The sequence below is a fragment of the Hoplias malabaricus genome, chromosome 4, assembly GCF_029633855.1.
Source record: "Hoplias malabaricus isolate fHopMal1 chromosome 4, fHopMal1.hap1, whole genome shotgun sequence".
NCBI classification, from domain to species: Eukaryota; Metazoa; Chordata; class Actinopteri; order Characiformes; family Erythrinidae; genus Hoplias; species Hoplias malabaricus.
In genome coordinates, this window is record NC_089803.1 from 27,190,861 (window position 1) to 27,217,244 (window position 26,384).

The following is a 26,384-nucleotide window of genomic DNA, read 5'->3' on the forward strand; positions in this document are numbered from 1 at the left end:
TCTGTCCTCTCTCCAAAAGAAATTCCCAAAAGAAGCTTTTTATTTACTGATTATAATTACGCACCACAGAATACAAATGACAGGCGGCCCAGCAGAGCAACAATGTCGCTGTTACACAGCTCCTGGGGTTGGGGGTCTGGGTCCCAACCTTGATTCATTGTCTGCAAGAAGTTTGGCATGTTCTCCCAGTGTCTGTGAGGGTTTCCTCCATGAGGGTGCTCCACTTTCTTCTCACTGTCCAAAAACACATGCTGGTCTATGGACTAAATGTATGTGTGATACCCTGCTCCGGATGTGTTCCTGCTTTTCACCCAATGATTCCAGGTAGGTCCAGGTCCAGAACTGGATGAAGCATTTACAGGTAACACATTTATTTATTTATTTATTGTTTGTTTGTTTGTTACACTTACATACCATCTTTCTGGACACCCAAGGATGTTTTACAATCAACACTCCACAGAACGTCATTCCGTTCAACACACACAGGGGAGAATTGGCAGGCAAACATGTACAGCGTACTCTCAACCAGGAACAACCATCCTCCTGATGGACTGCACCCAGAATAGAACGTCAGTTCGTATGGAAACTCTATGCCAGGTCCCAGCACTGAGATGTGAACATGCTATAGCCAACAAGACACTGTGCTGCCCACTAAACAAGAATAAAAAAGTATTTCTCAGTACATATTAATAGTGGTTTTAATATTTCCTAATATGGTGAATCAATGCACAGCAGATAAACACTCCATTTCCTCTCCAGCTCATCTGCAGTTGAGTCACCACTGCAGATCAAGATATATGCAAAGTCTCACACCAATTATTCCAATAAAAAACTGACACTTCTCCTGCTGAGTTAAAGACACCACCCCCCAATATTCTAACTGAGGCCATTTCCAGACTTACTTAATGCTTTCTATCCATCTAATTGCTAATGTGTGGATCCAAAACCACGAGGGAACCTTCCTGTATCCTTCAGAGAGGATTAGCTGTTCATGAGGAGGAAGGGCTAATAGTTATTACCCGTGGTACTCTGATTTCAGGCCTGTCTAAATTCTCCAGGTCAGTAATTTTTAGAGAGTGTTTGCTCCAATCAGTAAAGCTTCTGCTGGGTTTTGTGTACTATTAATAAGTGTAGAAATTAGATCATGTTATATTAATCCTATGTAAACAGCTCTTTTTATCATTTCCCATTATATCCTATGGATTTGTGTCAAGCATGGAAGCACTTAAAAAAGCATGTATGAGTATTCTCAGTGACTCAAATAAATGTACACTAAAATATATAAATGATGAAAAATAAGAGCTGGCAATGGTAAATCTTCATGTATAACTTGATTTATTATCCTTTGGGAAAACATTACCTTTATTGACATGGTGTTGTAAAAGTACATTTCCCGCCCCTGTGAAACTAATCTCAAAGGAACAGAACTTTAGAATGAGAAGGATTTGAGAAGAAGCGTGAACATATCACTCCAGAACTAGGCATGGTTTGCATCTGCGAAACTGGGCAATCGTTCAATAACAACAGCGTGCATCAGGTGTTCCTGAAACATTCATTACATCAGCTTGCTTAGCTCCCAGTGTTAAAGTCGGGAATAAGCAAGGCTGTATCTCCTGCATTAATGGAGCGTTGATTCCTGCAGGGGAGGATTAGAGGAAGTACCTTAATAAGAACACTAATCTAAATATGACCAGACTTCGGCATGGATTGGAAATGCATTAGCAGTGTCTAGTTAGGAAGCTGATTTAACCTCTGCTGAAGAGCTCATGCACACAAGCGAGTGCCAATCACGGAGACCACATACTCGGCTGGGTTTTGTGTTTTTCCTCACAGTAACCCACCTGATGCAATCCATCAGCTCATTATCAACCCTTTCTCAAGCCGAGTCAGGTGAGATACAGCAGGGGAAAATGCAGAAATGTACAGAGTTGCAGGCCCACTAGCTGTGTGTTTGTGACTGAAGGAATATGCTAAGGTTCACAGAACATCTCACAATACTTTCAAAAGCAGTCTAATGTTTGACTCCTTGGTCTTCTTTCAGCTTGGTTAGGGATGTGGTGGCAGAGTGGTGGGTTTAAAATCATGAATTTAAAAATCGCTCTAATAAGGAATCAGATAAGTATCAAAGACACTAATGAAACACTAATCAAGGGAACAAATATGTTAATGAAACACTAATTGGAATATCTAAGGCATGCATATTTGTTTCAAATTATGTTCAGGTAGGTTCATTTAGACACAATCACCATGAAATTTGCTCTAATGATTGGAAAAGTAAAATCGTTCTGACCAGCCACAATTACCTGCCGATTAGCTGTGAGCTGGACATCCCGGTCAGGCAGAGATGGCAAATATCTCTAGAAACTAGTTAGACAAATGCTACAATCGATGAGAGAGAGAGAGAGAGAGAGAGAGAGAAACTGAATCAAAGGATGCTTTCACACATGCCTTATTTGCTCTGGACTTTGACTTTTCAGACAGTTCCAAACCAAAACAGCATGTGTGAAAAGTGCCTCAAACCATAGTAAAGACCAAAAAAAAAACAGAATTTAGTCCGACCAAAATAGGTGGTCTCAGTCTAGATCAAACTGAACCAAGGTCTGGTTTGTGTTCAGTGTGAAAACACTTTTTGATGGTTTGGACTTTTTGACCAATCACAGGAAGTTGAAGCAATGCAGCAGACAGATTTATGACACCTTTAAACCATGTAGGAAACATGCTTCATTATTAGAAGGGAACGTAGTGCTGTATAAATAAAGTGCATTAGATCAGACAGAACAGTTCAACCATTTATGATGGAACTAAAAATACAAGTAAGAATCTGCTAAATAAGTAGGATAAGCACTGCAAAAGTAAGCAATATATGCGTCTTATGTAAAATTACATATTAATCTGAGCCTCAAATAAGCAGCTCACGTAAGTGATGATCCTTTAGTCCTCTCAGTAAAACTGCTGTGTGAAACCAAAACTTATCAAACCAAATGTATACAATAGAACAAAACAGGAACCTTGGTTCTGACCTTTGTCTGGAGTTTCATGTGTGAAAACAACCAAAAACTATAAAGGTAGGTAGCTATTGTAATGGTACACTACTGGGAAAAAAAGTTAATGAGCATTTGATATGCATTCAACACTAAGTCTATCACAGTATCACTCACTGGGCCAAAGGTGGGGTATGTTAGGCACTCACCCAACCAAATAACCGACTGGGCTTCTCTGTGAAGTTGGAAGACCGTCAGGGAGTGGAAAAAAGTTCTATTTGTAATTTTTTATTGCTCTAAGCCAAACCAATCTGTGAAGTATGATATCCAGAAGAACACATTATTAACACATGAAACATCTCTACACTGAATCCATGAAGTTTGGAAATTAATTGAAAGCCTGACTTCAGGCTCAGACTCGTTGTATAACTTCAGTGATGATTAATACTGTAATATGGCCACTGCAATAGAGAGAAGTTAAGAGAGTGAGACAGAGACAGACACTGAAGTGAGAAGAAAGGTCTCTTTCTTAGTCTGGAGTTGGAAATAAGGATCCATCAGTACAAGAGAGAATGTCTATGTCCAAAACAAGCCCCAATTATCACCTTAACTACATGCTGATGAGCACTCACGCATGCACAAACACACACACATACAAAACATACACCCTCACAACAAATCTGACACTTTCACCATCGATAGTTTGGAGTTTATGATCTATTTATTTCCCACTATCATTCAAAATGTCTTTTTAGTATCGACCTAATGAGCCATCTTCCCTCACCCAAAGACAAAGCCAGCATCAACAGGACTAAATGAAAGAAAGGCTGACCATTACAAGGCTGTCATAAATAACCCAGCCAAGCTCTGCCCGTGGTAAAGTGGTCATTTTAGAAGAGCTTACAAGAGTTTAAATCAAAAGGGCACTAAGGTTTACAGCTACCTGCATATGAATAATGGTTCATAATGGCTGTGCGCGCCAGCAGCTGGAACAATCCTGGGAAAAGAACACAGAGTATGTCATGCTTTCTTAATAACACATGCAATGACTGTAATAAATGACCTTCACATTCAATTTTCTGACCTCAAACAACTATTTCTCTCTTAAACATAGAGAAATGAAAAGTGCAGTCTTTCAACTTACTGGTACTTTTATTTCTGTTCATTTCTAAACTCCGTTAGAAAACATTTTGATATTTACTTAATGTACCACAAAATGCAGTGTTTGAGCAGAGTACCAATGTTCTTAATCTACTGTGTATCATTACAATTCAAGGTTATACACTATAGCAATTTATTAAATTATATCTACAGTGTACACTATTTACACTACTATTAATATACTGTGTATCAACAGTGTATCACTAATATTAATGAGCAGCATATCATCAGTGTAACACTGGTATTAATATACAGTGTAATAAAAAATAAAACTCCTAAAAAAATGGTGGGTAATATCAAGGTATTGTACTGTTACTGTGATAGGATATTAGTTTATCTGATCACACCTTGAATTTCAAAGAAATAATTAGTCTTGGTTAATTGGATTTAGTGCAGTGCATAATACAAAATGCTGAGCAAAAATCATTATCTAAATGTAGCAGTAGTACCTGAATGACAATTCAGAACAAAGCCGAACATCAACTCAGTCAATTGTTTCTTCAGAGCATATCAGAGGCAAACCTGGAACAGCTAATAAATCTGCAGATTGTTATCGGATAGGAAATGTTGTCTGTGTAAATCTATGAGAATTAACTTTGTACCAGACAATGGAGTGCCTCACTGATCCTTCAGTCCAGAATGAGATCTGTATTAGTCTATTGACTCTATTTTGGATTGATTCAGAGCTATGAAAGTGACTGTACTCTTTGGCATGGTTTATCTATAAATGTTTAATTAAATTTGATGCAGTAAAATCTTTGCTGGTTGTTACTCCGATAGAAATACTGGTATTATTATATGGATTTTGCAATGAAGGCTTTTACTACTTGTCTGAAATGTGAAATAATTCCATGCTGCCATTCTATGCTGCTTTACGCTATATCTGCTAACTCCATCTACAGGCTCATATGTTAACGTCAGCAAGTGATGAACTGATGTGATATCAGTGCAATATTAGCGCAGCATAAGATCACAATTTACTCATCCCAATGGAAACTGCAGTGTTATGATGGCAAGAAAACCTGCATTAGGGGGCAGAGAAAATGTACAGGGCTACTTTATAAAGATACAGAAAATAAATATCTATATGTACTAATTTTTTTTTTTACTATTTCACTGTTCATAAGCTTTCTTTATATGTAATAAAATAATAAATTACAGGGTGAGTCAAGAGTCACAGGACACCCTTTTATGGAACTTCATTCTTCATTACCACCGTCCCATTGGGAAAAGCTTGCCCTTGATCCAATAGGTGGCTTTTAAGATGGCAGCCATGTTCTGGACACAGTCTAAAAGATAGAACCCTCAACCAAAGGGTGTCCTGCGACTTTTGACTTACCCTGTATACGTCCTGGAGATGAAATGGGGCGTATTAAATAAACACAGCTTAAATACCTACAACAAATATAGAGTATTGTACAGTAATGTTCCCTAACTAAAAGGTTCCTGAGACTGTAGAAAACACCATAAAGCACGGTTTATTAGGATTCAATTGTAGTTTAAATATTTAACCCATTGACCAATGGCAACATGCAGCATATTGAAACGGTCAAATGCTTTTTCCTTCCAGTGGTGAAGGTGCAGGCTAAGAATGTTCTGAACAAATCTTAAACTGATGAGACTAATGAGACTTAAACTGATGGATAAGAAAATTTCTAGTGAGAACTGAGAGTTAAAACTAACTTTCTACACTATAATGACAAGATTTGATTCACTGCACTTCAACCACTACGTGGGCATCAATAAATTGGTGGAAGCTTACAAAAAAGAGCACATTCAGTGTTAGGACAGAGGGTGAGAAGGTTCAAGGCTAGGAGGATCAGAGGAACAAAAAAAAAAAAAAACCAGCATAAAAAAAAGTGAGAAAAAGAGAAAAGGAGGTGTGAGGGCGGGTGTGAAGAAGAGATGTGTGTTGTGAGAGTGGACTGTCCTTCCTAAGCACAACAGGGGAGAAATTATTCAACCTTCCTCTGCCAGCGGCTTGCCAACAAAGCCACAGCACGAGGCTGTACTCAGATGGATTCACTGTGCAGTGTTAATCCAGTACATTTCCACTGTGTGTGCGCGCATCTGCAGGCATGTAAACTTATTGCCTAAATGCCAAAGTTGGAATAAACAAACAGGAGTGCCGAGGGAGTCTGAAGACAAATAAGACTCTGTGGTCTCTAGACAGGGTGTGGTTATGCTCCTGCATCTAAAATGGAGCCACAGTGTCTGCAGAAGACGTGACACACCAACCTCTTCCCCGAGGCTATGCTTTAGGACCATGCTTTTCCAGAAAGTCCTCTAAGGAACCAAGCTGACAGACGAGGAAGGCGCAATGTACCCTGTAACCAAGAACAGGGACTTCTCCTCCACTTCCAATACATCATAAATACAAAAGGCTTTTCTTTAGTTTTGTACAGAGCCCTCATCTGTGGAGAAACCTGGTTGCAGCTGGTTTGTGTGTGGAGGTGGTGTTCTATTTTCTTTTCTTTTCTTTACCATTTCATCCAGTGATTTTCACCATGATTCCTTCCACTGAAACTGTAAATATTCTAGTGAGAAACATCACGATTGGTAATGTCATAAATAGTCAACTGTTTGGAGGTTTGTGGACGTAGCTAAACCTGATGTCATCTTCCATAAAATTACTTCACCTGAGGCTGTTTGAAATGGGCCGTTTCATCTAATGTATGACAGTCGAGATATAATTTTGGTGTCCCCAAGACCTGAAGCTGTTTTGTCAGATGTCTGAAACCTGATGCTTTTGCGGGGGCAAATTTTAAACAGCGTGATATGCAAAACCACCATCTGAAAGCACACAGGAGGGTAGAAATATGTATTTAGTCCTTAAATGTTAAAAAACAGACAGACCTCTATGTTTTAAGATCTTATAGACTGACAATCTCTGTAAACATATCATTATATAAAAACAGTCCAATAAATAAATTGGACTAATATATTTATATTTACATTCCTCACAAATGTCAAACTCTGCAGGAGGGATCTTCATTTTTTCTAACAAAGTAATTTGAGAGTGTGGCGTTTTAGATGAGATTCAACCTTGTCATTGTGCAGAGTACAGGTAACGCAGTTAGCATCTCCCTCTCTCCCTCTCTCTGTGGAGAGAGAGAGAGAGATTCTACAGGTTTCTTCTGGAAAGCATGACATTACAAAGGAGTTCTTTAAACTTTAAAAGAGTTCTTCACACAAACACAGCTCATTTCCCAAAATGAGTCTCTGAAGAACCATCCACTGAAAGACTCTTTTGGGAACCACACGTTGTTACAACACAAAGGGCCCTTTTAAGCTAAGAGTGTAACTCACGACAAGCAACAAACGACGAAAGCTTTGAGTGTGTTGATCACACATTCCTTCTATAACTGAACATGGCACTAGATGCAGAAGCCTAACTGCATTATAAGAGATTTAGCAGTGTTGGGTTCACAGCCTCTACAAATGGCCATGCTGACATCAGATGTGCACAGGAGTCTAAAATGCACTGCATTTCTCATTTGGTGTGTTCTCACGGAGGGGAAAAAAAAATCCCCAAAAAAAGGCCAACATTGCAATCTACATCTGCACCTACAGTCCATCCCTACAACACACTTAACTACAAAAATGTGTGAAGAGAACTCATACACCAAAAAGCTGCTGCTATTGTTTTGCAATGCAACAAATCTCTTATAAAAATAATAAATATAGTAAACTGTGTCAGAAACCACATAAGCCTGTCTACTGGAGCGTAACAAACCTGTGAGGTTTAGGCATAGGCCTGTCACAATAACCAGTTTATGTGTGGATATATTTTCCCAAGAAATAATTACAATAAACTATATTATCGTCATTTTAAAACTATTTAAAACCACTGATATAGGAATATAATAGCATAATAATGCAATTTCACTCCTTTAAAGAGCAGTAAATTCTGGGGAAAATGGACATTTTTGGAAATGGGAACTGGTATAAAAAGAAAACAAAACATGAATAAAATAAAACCACAGTTTTAAAATATATCAATATAATGGCTCCAGAATAACTGAGAAAATCTGAGAACCGGCTAAAACTGGCTAAAAAATGACTTCATTCTTATGTAGACAAACACACAAGCAAACACAATGGGGGATATTGAGGTCAGCAAATATTATTGAGAATATAAACTGAGAATATCCATATACTGTACAAAAAATACATCATGTAATTATGACAGACCTACCTAGGCATGCACTACACAGTGTTCTCTACTAGTCATAAAGAAACTTTGCACCTCCCAAACATCGTGGCTGATTATTTACATAAGAGGAAAGTTTTAACTTCCCTAAAGCGAAAGAGACATAACATGAGGCACATATGGGAACTTCAATCTGTGCCATATTGTGCTGCAGCAATCTGAGCAAATGCAACTACTAAATCATTTCGAGGGAGTCAAGAAGGGTAGAAAGCAGTACTGCAACGCACTTGGATTTGTATAACAAGCAGAAGAAACAGGAGCGCTGCGGGACGGCAGAACATTCCTGGATTCTGCATACGTGGAGCTGTGGTTTCAGTGACTTATGAGCATATGAGTAATTCTCTTTTGGGGAAAGTGCTTTTGGAAAGGTGATGAATATTCAAGGCCTCTTCCCTCAGCATGACTCACACACATGCCGAGCTGCTTCCTCAGCTAGCTGTTTGCAACTTGCATGGAGTGGAGTAATACAGCAGGAGAGTGAGTGAGAGAACACTGACTGGACACACATCTTCCTTTAAACAGACAGCAGAGAGCACTTCTGTTCTTCTGGGAAACATACACTAGCAAAATGAGCAATAGGAGGCAATGTTACCTCAATGCAAGGCCCCATAAATAAAAGGGCAGCAGCGAGAGAGCCTCTCATAAATTATTTGCGTCAACAGCTGAATGCATAGCCATATTTTATAAACCACTGGTCGCTTATGGCTAATCTCTCTCCCTGGTGTGATGTCAAGATCCCCGGCATGTATTTAGTATGCATGGATTCTTTTTAATGTGCGTAAACCCCACTGATTCTCCCTCAAGACACAGCAATCCCTTTGATCGCCTCATTTTCGTGCACATATAATGTGCTCTGTATCAATCTGAGAAGTTCCTTAATTTTAAGCTCGCTAGGAAGCTTAACTCAGATCTAAATCCAAAGCCCGTGCGGTAATGTGCCGTGTGTTTACTATTAGGCTTGGTTTAAAATCCTTGCAAGACACAGCTGTTCTACTCTTTACCGTCTAAATGATGTGTGACCAAGTCGTTAACCTTAAAGTGACAAACCAGTTTGTGCTCAGTAGAGGCTCGCAATTAAAGTCCGTGCAATATGCAGCCACTCTACTCCCTACTGTCTAAACAATGTGACACCACAAACACGGTATTAACATAAACAGGACAGAGCGGTTCATACAGAAGTGCTGTCTTTTATCCAAGACGCAGAGGAAGACAAAGACCCACTGAAAACCTTTGATCATATTTCTTTTCATTTAAATACCATAGTATTATTAGAATATAGTGTTTAAGTGTTGTAAACAGTGTATGGCTGACAATGACTCACATCCGGATGGGTACTTTACACATAGTATTAAAGAGAATAACAATTCAGTGCATCTGCAAATTAATTTCAGGATGTGGAGCGTCTACCAACCCAAAAACAGTAGAAAACAAACCACTCAGCCAGTTATATTTAGGTTGCCCAAGTCATAAAACATGGGGAAACATGAGCCATTCTAATTTTGCTCTTCATCAGATGTCAGGTGTTGAGAGTTCAGAATTGTGTTTCGGAGTATCTCCAATAATGTTACTTTTGCACTGGGTGTTATCCACACTCCTCAACCTCGTAAATGCTTTTTATTTTCCCCCACTGTCACAGCTGTCCTACAAAATGTAGCTGGTTATGTGACAAGACACAGTCACTAACAAGAACAGTGAGCCTTGGAAACCCCAATAACACGGTCTCATTTACTCACCATGTATTTGCATGTTATTTTTGTTTTTTGCGACTGAACACAATTTAGTCACCCATCAGTTCAGACCAACGATTCATCTTTGTCAGGCACCGGCATATTTTTATGACCTGCCATTCTGAGTGGGATAAAAACATATGGGATCACTACTGTAGTCTGGAGATTTTAATAATCGATAGTTTGTTCTGGATGCCTCCACTGCTTTGTGTAGTGTTAAGATTCTCTCTGGCCAGTCAGAGCTATGAAATTTTTACACGTCAAGCCTACTTGGCTCGCTTGGAAACACAAGTCAATAGGTACTAAAACCAGGTACCAGCTTTGCCAAATGAAAAGTAAAAAAGCTGGGTAGGGTCAAATACAGTAGAGTAGGTACAATGTAGTGGAAAAAGTGAAATTTGACCACTGGATTTGCATTTATTTGAGAGAGCAAAATTTTGGTTAGCCAGAAACTACTGGAGTTGGGGGATAAGTTGGGGATAATGGTGTCAGATGGTCATTTGAAGGAACAGGTGCTGTAACTGGTGGTTCAGAGCAGAGCTGTTTAAACAGGGTGAAAATGGAGAAAAAGACAATTTTGGTGTTAGATTCTTTTCTCTTCCACACAAACAAACAGCCATTTTTTTTTCAGAGCTCATGTGTTTAATTTAGTTGGCAAACTGCACCACATTGGTTTGGAAATATCTGTTATATTTCTGTGCTGCCTGTCCAACCTGATTCTGACTAAACCTGGTTCCTAAAAGGGACAGGATGAACTTCTTTTCCACAAGGTAGCACATTTAATTGGGGTCGTATCAATGTGTCTGAGGTGTGTTGGTTAAAAGGAATCACATACCATATCACACTATACACCCAGTTTAAACAGTCCTGTTCAGAACAGTTGTTTTCTGAAGTTTGTTTTTGCTGAAATAAAACCAATTAGTCAATTTTGAGATGTATTTTAACTTGACTCTAAGTGGTTATGTCACAAGAAAATGAACATACAATTATTTGTGCTTAACCTTGGACCTCATCTTGATATTGCACGTCCCACTTGGCAGAAGGGAAATCAAATTTATACATATAATTTCCTTTGAACACTGCTAGCTAGGAGTAAAAATCCCCCATAATTCTTTTCACTGATCTCCAGCTTCTCCAACCCACATTTTACTCCACAGGAGTGCATGAAAGTCTGATCTCAGATCAGCCCCGAAAGCTTACATCTACATGCTCTGCACATCCACAGCTGTTTGCTCATTACATCCTCCATCAATAACGAATCCTGTGGCTCTGCTTTTGCAGAGACTCACACATTCACTGCGTCTGACTGAGCACGTCAGCCTTGATATTTCACGCTCCTCCATGGCCTCTGATCGTATCCATCTCATATTGACCACCCGTGGAACTTCAGACAGTGCTTTCTCAGGTTATCTGCCCAGAGATCTAGCCACTTCTCCTCTCCTCCCTTTCATCTCTGCCTGTGTCAAAGTTTTGGTAAAAACTTTTTTTTTTTTGCTTTCTAAATCACAAGTCTCCTTGGCACTGTGCAAGTGGTCAGAGAGGCCCAGGGAAATGGCTGCTGGAAAAAGGCCATGAAGCAGCAAGCTGAGGGTTTCTGGTTTATGGATGGACCCCACAAATATCAGTGATTTCTTCTGAAAGCAATTGCATTAACTTTAGTGCATGTGTTGGTATGTGTGTTTTATAGGGAACCTCTGGGTCAATAGCAATAACCTCTGTTTAACATCTTGTTGTGGCTGATGCAGACACAGGTTGTAGGAGATGAAGAGACACTTCACACATCCGGAGGAAGCCTGTGCTAGCCTTTACCTTTCTACTTTCATTATAGTGTGTGATGGAGGAGTCCTCCTCAGTAAAAGATTAGTAATTAGTTAATTAGAGCTGCATCATTGGTGCAGGGGGAACTCTTAAAATCAGAGGGTAGTGTGCCCCCAGATGCAGGACTGAGAACTAGTCTAAAGCATGGGTTACTAATAGACAGACCACTGTCCTATATGGGCCTAGACCAATAACTATAAAATTACTGAGAAGTAGTTAGCTTTTAAAAAATAAAAACATTTAATTTTATCAGTCCAAGAAACTCAGATGTCCCTCCAGTAAAAAGAACCACTAAGCGTGTAGTTAGGCAGAGAGTGGAGAAGCATTTTAATTCATTTAATTAAGTGAGAACATAAAAATCAATTTAAAGTATCTGTTATTATTTATATATATATAATTCAATTATTGTTGAATTATATTGAATTGTAACTGTAATTTTAATTTGATTTGACAATCAGTTGTTAAGTACATACAAGGTTGATATATACAGGGGTTAGACAATGAAACTGAAACACCTGTCATTGTAGTGTGGGAGGTTTCATGGCTAAATTGGAGCAGACTGGTGGCCAATCTTCATTAATTGCACATTGCACCAATAAGAGCATGTGCATCCAATGGTTCAAACATTGTGTCCTGAAGGCGGTGCCGTGTATCAGGATGACAATTCACCAATACACACAGCAAGACTGGTGAAAGATTGGTTTGATGAACATGAAAGTGAAGTTGAACATCTCCCATGGCCTGCACAGTCACCAGATCTAAATATTATTGAGCCACTTTGGGGTGTTTTGGAGGAGCGAGTCAGGAAACGTTTTCCTCCACCAGCATCACGTAGTGACCTGGCCACTATCCTGCAAGAAGTATGGCTTAAAATCCACTGACCACTGTGCAGGACTTATATATGTCATTCCCAAGACGAATTGACGCTGTATTGGCCGCAAAAGGAGGCCCTACACCATACTAATAAATTATTGTGGTCTAAAACCAGGTGTTTCAGTTTCATTGTCCAAACCCTGTAACTACTAGATTGTTCCAGTATACAGGATGCATAATGAAATCATGGTGTTGGACCTTGGCTTGATGAAATTTTCTCCCACTGGATCTTAATGGACTTTAATTACACGCCCCTGGTCTAAAGTAACTTCCTACATATTCTTCACTGCTATCCACAAGCAGTGCTTGAGTTCTAAGAGGAATTTAAACACATTTTGCTGACTGCGCCTACATGAATTTCTCCAAACCACTCCCTCACTGGATAAGCAGTAAGACACCTTGCATTTTCTTGCTGGAATATTCAATCTTTTTTGTTTTGTTTTCCTCTATTAAAAAACAGCTGCTATGCAATATGTGCACCTGAGCAATTCTTTTTGTTGGCAGCGTATCGGTGGCTGATGTATGGTTCCCTCCTCGAGTACACGCATCTTCAAAGGCACTACTGGTAACTTTTCCCTTTGTGTACGTGTGTGAAGGAGAGACCTGAGAGCAGGATGGACAGAGCCATCAGTATGCAATACTTGCTTACCTTAAACCCTTGTGCAAGGAAGATGTGTGTGTCAAACTCCCCCTGCCTCTCCAGTGGCCTCCAAGTAATAATTTCTGAAAAGCTGGCCTGGCGCCCGGCCATTCCCCAAAAGCGGAGTAGCGTCTTGGCTGCGGGCTGAGGGCAGGCGGGAAGGCAGCCTTCACAGCACTTCATTAAGGATCAGTAGTCTGCATGTGGCGGACGTGACGGGGGATTTGGGGTCGAGTCAGTGCTGGAGTCATCCTTGGGGAGCCAGTAGAGTGAGATAGAAAGGTGAGGACGGGAGGAAGGTTAGAAGCACAGCGAGGTGAAAAAGATAGCAGCAGAAAGTCATAGGATTCGACAAGAACAGTGCGCTACAGCCCTCTGTAATCCTCAGCTGGGGAGCTATGGCTTTATTCTGTGTATGTGCCAGTCAAGAGCAGTTACGAAAGTGCTGAGAGGAACACCACTTCAGATCTGGGTAACAATGGCACTTGTGAGCAAGCGAACCTGCGAAAAACATAAAATTCTTGTTTTTCCCATGCGTTTTTCCGTAGCCTAATTGTTTGGACCGAAACAGAGAAAAAAGTTCCACAATCATATCAAGTTCTGTGTCTAACACAATCAGCCAAATATAAAACCGGCACCATTTCTCCATAGCAACCCTCTTGCCAAAGAGCCTTTGGAGAGTGCCGGGCACCAAGATGCAACTAATCATGGGTGCTTTTGTGCACAGACACGCAGGAGGGAGAGGGGCGCCAATCACAACACACACACACACATTCTCTCACACACACACACACACACACACACATGCACGCACGCACTCAACACACAACATGACAGACATGTGAATCACGAAAACAACTTAAACTGCAGGCACAGCAACAAAGGAAGCTGCTTCCCTCAGGCAGTCTCTCTGGGGACACTGAACCTGCTCCATCAAAGCAGCAGCACACCTAGCCCTGCTCATCAGCGAGCTCATGATGAATAGGTCCATTTGGGATCTAGACAAAAAAAAAAAAAGACAACTACTTTAGGGATGAACAGACACACCCACATTTGTGGTCTTCTGGAAAACACTGGGTGTCTGAAGATGCAGCTGAAGGTGCATTAAAAACGCTGCTTGATTTTTCGTCAGAAAGAAATATTAAGAAACATAACGCCCTTCAGAGCCTGTCTGTGAATTGGCCGTCAGTTGGCAAGAGTGCTAAATCTGGACATAAGTTACATTGGTGACATATATTGATTCATAAATACGAACCAGAGGTAATTTACAGTATATCTACAATATATCTGAGAAAATTTCCATGTCAGCCTGAGGTGAAAGACAAAAGCCTTGTCACAAAGAGAGAATTAAAAACGTCAGGAATTGGGAAGTCCAATTGAATCAATTCTATGTAACAACTTCACAGCCATCATCATTTACCCTTAACCAGCAGGCTTAAAAGGGTGAGTCTGAAATCCCTCATTTTGTGATTCATAATGAAGCAGTGAAGTTGCTCATGAGTCCTTAAGAAATAAAATATGCATGGAGAATTTGAAGCAAGCATAAAGGCTTTTAAAAAGGCCACGGCATGGCTGAAAAATTTAATTTGGCCCATTAGTTTTTATTGAATTAAACGAGAGCTGAAAGCACAATACATTGCAATTCTAAATAGTAGGACGCCTACACACTGACCCTGACGGTAGCTTTTTTTTTTTTTACATGACTAAACTTTGAAAGGATTTTCTTTTTCTCTTCTTTGTACCCAGCCCACTCTTTTACAGCTCAATTGCAATTGTGAAAAACAGAAAAGGATCTATTTGTAGAAATGCTAATTAAAATATTGGAGCTTAAATAATAGTCCTCCAAACGGATGCTTTATTATGTTGCTTAAAAGAAAAATTAATTGTTGCAAAGCACAGACAATGTCAAACACTACCTACAATCATCTCAAATTGCTGTTTAAATGTGTATTTGAATGGGCCTCCTCACCTTTGGTAACAAGCTTGCAAACATAAACTAGGGCTGGTACCAAGTAATAAAACCACACACAGCGGGTTCACCTGCTCAGCGACATTAAATATTCACTCTGCCTGCATGAGTCAGTCCCACTCTCAGCAGCGCTCCACTCTCAGGCAGTGAGACAATCGTGAAGTCCTAAGAGATGACAGGGCCAGAAAGATGATATTTAAACTTCTCTGTCTGTCCCTCCCACTCATTCCTCTACATTCTCTCTCTCTCTCTCTCCACCAACCCACCCACCACCTTCACTAAGCACGAGACCAGCCCACCTCAGAGCCAGCACTCTGGGGCAGATGATCGCACAATTATGGCTCTGGAGAAATGCTTTCATCATCTCTGCGCACGGATGCTGCTTGATGGAGGTTGACAGGTGCATTTGGAGATGAATAAGCCTCTTTTGTCCTCTGTCCGGTCATCGTGACTCATCCACCAAGTGACCTTCCCCTTTTCTATCTGACTCAAAGCAAAGAATTAGATATTGTTTAGGATGTGTATGTTTTTTTATGTCATTTACTAAGGTCTAACTTTTAAATATGCCACAGACTAACGACAGTTACTGAGTTTACTTTCTGGATCAACAAGTTTAAGAAATTTGGTTTAGAAATGAGAAAAGGGCTTTTCTTTCTTCAAAACTGTGTTTTTTTTGTCTCCTTTTCTAAACGAATCAAACCTTACTTTTACCGATTAACTGCTCTGAAGAAATTATACAAATTTCCATTGATCCCCCTACAGATTAGCTACACATGTTCCTACTGTTAAACTATGAGCAGAGATAGGGCAGGCGCCAGGTTTAGAGTTAAATTTTACTTTGAATTTAACAGTAGAACAATGAGGACTAAGGTGAAAGCAGGATAAGCCTCTACAAAGAACTTACCGTGCCTTTATTTGTGTAATGTGCCGCACTTCACCGTTTTATCACAAAATGTAAAATAACCTATTTTAAAAATACACTGTCTCATAAATCCAAGGACAGAGCAAAGGAAAGCTGCATTTCTTGGCTGCTATGTCACTGAAGGCTGTCCAGTATTGTAGTATCCTCGGAATGCAGCCAAGAAATGTACCCATCATTTCTGAACCTTTTGAAATGTTCAGTTACGCATCATCCTTGTTCAGTGCCCAAACATATGAAATACACCAGTTTCATGTGGCAAGACGCTGGGGTCCAGATCTGTAATGTAATATTTATTGTTATTTTAGTAAATGTAGGATATTAACATGTTGCAAAGCTTACGTCAGAAATCTGTGACATGTCTTTAAAGTCTCCTCAGGCATCTCTCAAATGTGCGTGACTGAGCACTGAAGAGGAGCCTTTGTACACCAGTATTAGCAAGGTCTCTTCCACCTCAGTTGTAGCCTTCACTTTCAGACACGCCTTTATATGCCTTTGGATTCCTAGAGGGATTAAAGGGAACTTCTTGCCATCGTATGACAGCACCAGTGATCCAGGAAGGTAAAGGCCATCATCGGTAGCCCAACGACACACACATTTGGACCGCTGACCACAAACAGCATTGTTAAACACATCAGTGCTCTTCTCTAACACATGGGCTTACAGATGCCCAACTGACTACTATGTTGCTTAGCAACAGGGGAGAGAGGGACTTTGCTATCTTTCCGTCCCGACAAAAAAAGGGCGACGTCTTAGCACAAGTGGCACACGGCCCAGCTGAGATTTCAAAGTGAATTAATGCTGTACACCGCATCTCACCTCTGCAAGGCATTTAATGGGAACAACATCTGCTCATAAAAAGAAATTAGGATAGTGATAATGCACACAACAGCCATTACTGCTGTAGACCTACATCTGGGCTGTTCCCTTACAGTCTTGTCTTCACTGTGTTTAACATAAAGGACTCTATGATTTCTGCCATGTGGAGAACATGAATGAAATAATTGAATTGTGGAATAAAAATGGAAGTCAGATATAAAGATGAAAGCACCCAGGATTTTTTATTTATTTTTTTTACAACAAATAATCCACCACCATTAATTTTACATGTGGTCAGAGTTATGTGCCGTTAACTAGTCTGTTATGCTGCCTTCCCTCTTCTGTTTATGTTCGCATGCCTATCATATTCTTCTTCCAGTTTGAGTCGAGGCCATGGCCAGCTGGTCGAACAATGGCCAGAATGGGAGCAGCAAACAGGAGGCTATAACTGTTTAGAGACTGCCACTAGTTGATTAAACAAGGGGAATCAGGTGTGCTCCTGTTAAATTGGAATGAAAACTTGCAGCCACACCAGCCCTGTGTGGATAAGACTGGTGACCCATGTACTAACCTGTCACTGCAGTGGAAGTTATTCTTTGGACAAGTGCATTGATCACCTCTCACCTCCTGTGTCTCAGCTCTTTAGATAGCATCTTTGCTATTTTTTGTTTAACTGGAGGTTATCTTCTTATGAAAACCTGTTAAAACCTAAAACTATAAATTGTGAAACAATTTTAATCCATAAAAATCAAAGGGAAATCAAAAAAGACATCTAATAGTATCCACATTTTTAATATGTTATATATAATCTCATCTTATACTTTTCTGATTAGTCCATTTCAGAGTCATGTTTGCAACAACACCAGCATGAAGCTCAGGCATCTCTATCACCTGCAAATTTAACTCCACCTAGTGAATCCTCAGGTGTTCCCAGGCCAGCTAGGATATAAATTCCCTCCAGTGAGCCCTGGGTCTACCTCAAGGCATCTTCCTAGTTGGCTGTGCCCAATATACCTCCAACAGGAGGAGTCCAGGGGGCATCTGTACCTAAACCACCTCAACTGAATCCCCTCAAAGCAAAGGAACAGCGGTTCTACTCCGGGCTCCTTACCTGATCCAGGAGAGTGTGCCCAGTGGCCCACTAGAGAAAACGTTTTTCGGCTGCTTACATCCGTGAGCTCATTCTTTTTCTCATTACCAAATGCTCATGACTTTAGGTGAGGGTGGGGAAGTAGATCGACCAGTAAATTGAGATCTTTGCTTTATGATGACTATCTCTTTACCACTACAGTGCAGTACAATGATCGCAGTACTGCAGACATTGGACCTTTCCTAGGTATCATCTTACAATCCCTCATGAACATATGGCTGAGATACTTGAACACCACTTGCAGTAGGTTCCTGTCCCATATATGATTGGATCTATAATAATGTACATTGCTGTTTTTCTTTTTGTTTATTTACTTTACAATTTTTGTATAGACTTTTCTCTACTTATTACCATTTGCACCACTGTCTTAAATGATGATGTTGGACTGTTGCCTGTCCATGTCTTGGAGTAATTATGTTTTATTCCTCACTTGACACATCTATGCTGAGAGGGAATGATGATAACGTTTTCTTTGTCTTAGATTCAATACAAGCACACAGACAAGATAATAATATATCTCCGTGGTCTCTGTGATTACATTTTTCGGCTAAAACCCAAGCAGAAGCAAAAGTGTGAAGCTACAGGGTACAAGATACACTTAAATTACAATACTTTGCAAAAATAAAAGCCACAATACCAGTTATGATTTTTAATGGAAACATCAATATTCTAACATTAAGTATAGGCTGACACAACATAATATTAACTACTACAAAAACATGATTTTTTTTTTAAAGAAATACGGTATTAGGACAGCACCTACAAGAAGGCAATCATGATATGGAGAGGCAAGCCCTTGGCAGCAAGTGCTCTGAGGTCAAGACCGACTCTGGGGACAGTGACAGGTGGGGAGCTTGTCTGGGGTGGTACACCTGTCAAAGCACAACACAGGTGTCCAAAGCAGACGACAGAAACTTCCCATAGCACAGAGAGCAAAAGCTTACTTGACATTCATTTTCATTTTTATTATAAAGACGGACTGCAGAAAGCCTATAAAACTGTTTATTTTTTGTGCTCTTAAGCAGGAGGGGTCAGAAATTACCAGAGGGTTTAAGTGTTCACAGCATTGTTATTGTTTGATCCTTTGATTTTTGCTGGTCTTACCACTGTGAAGTTGAATTCACAAAGCACTGAATAGTCAACCCACTGACAGGGAACATGAGCTAGGTTTGGTTATATCTAGCAGGTTATATTTACTCTAATGATGATGTGCTTCTGCACTAGTAATCCAGCTCAGAATGAGGGGAAACACATTTTAAGACATTTGTTGTACGGGCTTGGCTGAGGAACCACTGGTGGGGAATTAGGTCTGAACGCCTTCTAGTCATAATCCCACCTATATATATACACACACATACAGGAGGTTCTCGGGTTACGTCAGTCCCGAGTTGCGATGTTTCGTGGTTACGACACATCTCTTATTTACTGTATAAAGCCTTGTTTCGACTTAAGTGGTTTTGCGTCGTAAATGTCGTAACACGAACTTCGTGTTTGGTGTGCGCGGCCGAAGAATACACGGTTACGCGTCTCGGGACTGAGGTGTTTTTTGATAATTACTGTGTTAGGATAGGTGTTAGGAGGAGGATAAGTGCTTACAGTATGTTATTTACGTACAGTTTGTACGTATGTTCCGACGTACAGCGAAAATCGGTTTACGACGCGACATAGGAACGGATCAACGTCATAAGTCGAGGACCCTCTGTATATATAAAACAATATCACAGCAGCACACATTTTTGGTTGGTCTGTTTTTGTGGGCCTGGGTGAACAGAGCATTTTGTGTGCTTAACAGGTTTGTGTGCTTAATTACTCCTGAAAAACTAAATAAGGAGGTGTGTGCTGTATTTTAGACCACATTTATTACAGGAGAGAGTACGATACATTTTTTTTCTACTTCCACTATTCATTGCTTCGCCAAAAAAAGCCAAACACTAATATTGGACAAATTGTCCATTTTTGTAAGGTCCACTTAACATATAGATGCACAATTTAGTTCTCCAATAAGCCATCTGTTGCAATGCATACTCTTTTAATCCACTTTAACCCTGTTCTTCAGTTGTCAGGACTCTCACAGGACCACCACAGAGCAGGAACTAATTGGCCGATGGATTGTTCTCAGGGCTGCAGTGACACTGATGTGGTAGTTGCATGTTACTTAGTGCTGTACTGGTACAAGGGGATCAGAGGCAGTAGTGTTCCTGTTTATTTATTTATTTATTTATTTTTTAACACTGTATCCACTCACTGTCCACTCTGTTAGACACACCTACGCTCAGGAAAAAAAAGGTACGGCAGAGGTATATTGTGTAAATGTATCTTTAAATAGTACAACACTGCTTTTAAGTCCAGTTGTGTTACATTCTCCAGGAGGGAGAGCGTATGAAATCAACACAATTTTAAAATCTACAAATATAGAATAAGGTATAATTATGCTCCCTAACTAAATGCATAGGATATGTAACAATGAGAGTACCACAACAGTAACCGTTTTTCTGACAGTGGGTCCACCTTTAAGAAGTCATCCTTTATCCTTTATCAGTGGTCACAGGAAACTGCCCACAGGACCCTGTCATTTGGATATTTTTGGTTGCTTGTCTATTCTGAGTCCAGTTATGATAATGTCACTTCTACAGCATTGCTGTGAATGACCCACATATACCAGCACACCACAAACTCTGCTGTGTCTGACATCTGATCCAGCCACACCACCACCACGTGTATATATACAAACATACATGACATGATTTAGTACACTACTATATATGAGTGAAATCTAATATTAAGATTTCACTATTGGTGTTAAGCACAGCAAAAAACAGGATGCATCTTTCCTATTACTCCGTTGCTGGTGTATGAAGTGGAAGAAAATGCTGTGTTCTGCTGTCAGTTCCACTACAGTGTTCTCTCCACTCTTCATCCAGGCTTCCCTTCTTTTGCTCTGCTTCTCCTGCAGTCACTTTTTCTTCTTTCAGTCAATCTATCAGTCACCCTTTTCATGCATGTCTGACACTGAATGTGTGCATCCATCTCACAGATCTCCCCATGAAGCTCCTATTTACCTTTTTATTTCCTTCCTTCCTTTTCTATCTCCCAGAGCAGCAAGTCCCCAATTTTTTTTCCCGTGATGTCATTTCCAGTAGTAATGGTTTTGCAGAGGCTTGCTGTGTGTTAGTGGGCTCTGGCGAAAGGCTACAGAGACGCCGCTACAGATTTGTATGTCACGCTGCTCTGTTGCCACAGCCGCATCCCAAGGCTTTTAAGACGCACTTTGAAAAAACAAATGAAAAGGGGGAGAGAAAGAAAAAAAGTTGCTGCCATATGGCGTCAGAAAATCGTCTCTGAGCAGAAGAATCCTTCAAGGACTCTCTTGAGCTATTTGAGTGGTTGAGATGAATTATGAAATAAGACATCCACCATATTTCACACAAATTGGTCTCGTCTATGATTGACAGGTCGGTGTTGGTGGCAAATCAATGAAATAAAAAAGAAAGCATGTTACTCATGCTTCACTAATTAAAGCTGAAATGAATAGAGTAAAAACAGATCCACACTTAAATGCACACCTTTTCCTCAGGCAAAATATTCACACAGTGTTGACAGAAACTGCTGACAGCGAAGAAGAAGGTGGAGAAAAAGTGCCTGTTTATCCAATCTGTGCGTCCCTGACTGGCACTTTCCACTTTACTACAGCTGGAAAGCTTCTCGAAAGTCAAATGAAGACCGTGGCGTCTGTCCATTTAAACCCACACACTGTATGAGCTGCCCCAGGCCAGGGTTTATTCAGCAGAGGGTCTATCCGTTTGTCTGAGTGCATTTCAAAACACACACAGCATTTAAACTGAATTTCAGCGTGTAAATATTGGTCCCTTCCTTCTGCTATTTGCCATGAAGTGGAGAATTGATGAGTAAGCATCAAGAAAGCCTGTTTATGTCACCTGTATCCAAGGCCTATTATTTGTTCAGCTATGTCAGTTTGCATTACAGGGGCAGATGAAGAAACAAAATGGGGGAAGACAGACAGACGTAAAGAAGAACAAGAAAAAACAAGAAAGAAACAGTGGTGTGTCAGTCTCTTGCTTCATTTTAAATTCTTGAGGAAATGATTCAGTGCATCATGAATTCCAACTGGAATTATTTGCATAAATGAACACAAATGAAAGAGAACAGAAAAAGGGGTGGGGTTTGAATTGATTTTAAGAGAGAGATTTAATTTGGCCCATTTCAATAAAAGTAAAAATAACAAAAATTAGAAAATACCCAGAGCTATTAGCTTTGGCCAAAAAATAAATAAATAAATAAATACTTCACAGGGTATTATAATATTACAAAATCAATACAGCTGAATCACCACTTTCAGGTCCATGTATCCGCAAGGAGATCAAGTACTTTTCCCTAATGATGCAAAAAGCTATAAACAGAGACCCTGATAATTTGGGTGGGTGATGGATTTGATGCTGTGTACTATAAGAAAGCAAAGAGAGCTCTTAGTTTAGTGGAATTCTATGGGTGTAAAATAGGAAAGCAATAGAAGAATTCATTTGCTGACAATAACTAAAAATATCCAAACAATTTTGACCAAAGCAAGGCCAGAGCTGGCTACTTTATTAAAGTAAACGCCATAGGTTGTGTGTTTCATAAAGAAGGTGAATAACACCATGACTGGAAGGTGTAAATATCATTGTTTGTTTGTTTTCCATAGTGTTTCTCCATAGTGTGCGTGTGTGTTTTAAACAAATTAAGGAATAAGAATTGTGTTTCAAATGCCACTTAAAATAGTAGGAGATGCAGTTTTAGGCGTCTTATCCAAGGAATCACTGCTCACAGCAACATCATAAAAATGTCTGTTACTATAGTTACACTTGCACTTGTCTTCTTGGTGTTCTCGAAAAGAAAACATGCAAAGCATTAAAAAAACAATAATACCAAAAAACATGGGGCAGTCTAATGAAGGAAAGCAAAAGAATCTGCTTCTCTTTCCTAGCATCCTTTTTCATGGCAAGTAAATGACAGGAAGAGGAGCTCTTCAACCTCAGTTCACTTAATATTCACTTTACATAGAAGGTTCTGGAGAATTACTGTTTCCATAGCAAAACAAACTCATACTTCAAACCTCATTCAGGGGCTCTGTATCTTTGAATGAAGGTGGAATGGTTTGTTTGAGTGAGTAATTGACTGTAGCTTGTACATGGCTGAAGATTAACTTGTATGTTTTTTTTTTGTTGTTGTTTTTTTTATAATTCACTGTTTGAATGGCCACAGGGACTCATTTATAACTCGAATTGTTTAGATTTGTTACACTTTGCTCTACATTCCCTTTCATGCAGTTAGCCATCTGAAATCTGGAGTCAGTTCCTCCTTAATAATGGAACTATATAATAAAATAATACAGGAACAGACAAACATCCTCATCTCTCTTCATGCTTTTCAGCATTCAGAGCTCGGCTGTGCTTGAGAAGGCAACGGAGGGAAAGCGCTCTTGAGCCAAGTTGGACAGACATATTGTCAGACTTAAACCTAGTTAAACTGACTGGAGAGCTAGCAAAAAAAGGAAACAAACTGGATTTTCTATAAAGGGTATTGGATTGAAATCATGAACATAGCTTTTAACGGCTCTGAAAATGTAACCAAGCTAATTCACAACCTTTTTCCTCTATAAACTTTAACTATACAGGTGATGTTCCTGCCCAGCCAGTGGCCTGTGGTGTTATTCAGTATGCTATCCAATTGACTAAACCAACAGGAATAAAAGCACCTACAGCTAGTGCCACTTAAGTGCACACAGAACCTAAAACAAGGCCAGTAATTCATCATGTGTAATTACTGTTGGAGGATTGCATTATCAAACCAATGGTTTACATTGGTGAATATATTTCATCAACTGTCAATAAACTGTGCACCTTTACTGTACAGTAAAAGTCAACAGTGAGAGGTGTTTTTTTTGACTGATCCAGGTCTTCATGCCCCCTCTCCACCCACACACATGCTATTCATGGAGTCCACAGCGCACACAATGCTGTACTGGGACCTAATCAGATAAAAACCATTTCCAAAGCCAGTTATGACTCCCGTTGCACAAAAGGCCCTGCAGCTAATGTCATAATGACAGGACATAGAACACGTAGCAACACAAGTGAGACACAATGCAAGCAGCGTTTTCCCATTAGATAACGGAAATGTAGATAAGCTGAAATTCATTTCTCCAATCTGCACAGACGCAACTACGTCTTTATCAATTAAATGGTGAGCATGGGAAGAGAGCCTCCCACCCACACAACCCCCTCCCTCTCTCTCTCTCTTTTTGAACTTTTCTGGAAAGATGTTCTTGTATGTGTGGGTTTGTGTGTGTGCAGCTAATTAGGGACAGACTGATAAACAGAAGTACAGAGAGACAGAGAGAGAGAAGGTGATAGAACAAAATACAGCAGACCACAGAAAAGCCTTTTTTCACTCTCATGTCCAAACACACACACAGCAAACAGGCTTAAGTGTGTGCATGTGGGGGGTCTAGGAAATGTTGCACAGTGACAGAATGTCCGTGTGGAGTAAAAATAGAACACAAGACTGAAAGGAAGCCAAGCCTAAATAAACAGGCACTGAGAACCACTCTATTTGCAGCTCAACAAAGTGATCTTTTCATGACAGATTTATTAATAACCTAATTTAACAAGCAGTGAATGTAATAATATAATATAAATATAAAAGTAGGGTAGATTTAAAAGTACAAGAAAAAAACGACACACAGACACACATGGTAAGTTATCTTTAAAAATAAAGGTGACAAAAAATATTTTAGTTCACTGAAGAACCTCTCAGATATATATTTTTAAAATAACCCTTTTTTGAAAAGTTTACATGGATTTTCTATGGCATTTTTCAAAGAATACTTTACATTAAAAACGTCAGACACACTGAGTATGAGTACAACAAAATATCTGCCGAATTTAGCAGACAACAGGATCAGCATACACCACTCAGCCACAACATTAAATCCCTGACAATGACAGGTGAAGTGAATAATGATGTTCTGGTTAAGATGGCACCTTGCAGTGGGTGGGATATGTAGGTAGCATGTGAAGAGTCCATTCTTTAAGTCGATGGAAGTGGAAGAAATGGGCACACCTAAACATCTGAACACTTTTGCCATGTTGTGATGGCTAGACGACTGGGACTGCGCATCTCCATAAAGCCAGGTCTTGTGACCTTTCTTAAAGGTCTAATGAAACTTCACTTGATGCAAAGGTTCTTGCCCAATTTAAAGGTTATTACCAAAAAATGGCTCTTCAAGAGACCAAAGGTGGCTTTTCTATCACACTGCTCAAGGACCCTTTGTAGCACCTACATTTTAAAGTGATTTGCAAAAACAAGTAACAAATAAAAAGTGAACAGCAGATGAAAAATAACACAATATAAACTCAAGGGCTTGGAATAATTCCACTAATAGGCATTATTTTTATAAATAAAAAGGCAAACAAATCAAATAAACATCATAAAACTCAACATGTGGGAAAAAAAACCCTGACCAGAAAGTAAGCACAGAAGTTATTTTAATGAGATTTTAAAAAATGAGAATATTTTCTTACTCCATGTGCAGTAACAATGTCCCCAGCAATTGAAAAACTCTCCCACTGGCAGCAGACATTACAGGTACACAACGATATTGCTTAAGCAGCTTGAACAAATGTAGATTGCAGTGTTCATGGTCTTTGAAATCCTTTGGAGCCACATGTGCTGAAATGGATCTGCTTGGAATTCAGCACTGTGGCTCAAACACATTTAACTGCAGAACCCTTCAATCTCTTCAGTTAGAAAAGGACATGCATCCAAACCAACCATGAATCAACCAATTGCCTTTGTTACTGCTTGACCATGGCCAGGGGTGGGGGTACGTATTTCACTGGATATTGCTGGAAGCGTTTGTTGTGCAGTTGGTATAGTCTCCCAGTTTGCTCCCAGTTCTACGTATCTGTTGTGATATCTTCTAATATGATCAGTCTTATTTCATGTATTGCCAGATGCACAAACTTTATAAATGATAAATGTTCTCTCTTCAACCCCAAAAAACTGCCACACTGGAGCTTTAAAAGAAGCCAGGAGCCCATGGCCTCAGAGTAGCA

At 39.8% G+C, this 26,384-nt stretch overlaps 1 protein-coding gene across 2 annotated transcripts in view; it reads right to left on the minus strand.

The window, feature by feature from the left end:
* Window positions 1–26,384, minus strand: part of furinb (furin (paired basic amino acid cleaving enzyme) b) — a 106,541-nt gene that overhangs the window by 64,260 nt on the left and 15,897 nt on the right. The window contains exon 2 of one of the 2 annotated variants that reach the window (XM_066667927.1): window positions 13,423–13,665. The exons of the other annotated variant lie outside the window; for it this stretch is intronic. Within the exon in view, the coding sequence (XP_066524024.1) occupies window positions 13,423–13,596 (174 nt within the window). The 5' untranslated portion in view covers window positions 13,597–13,665. The remainder of the gene's footprint in view (window positions 1–13,422; window positions 13,666–26,384) is intronic. 2 annotated transcript variants of the gene reach the window in all.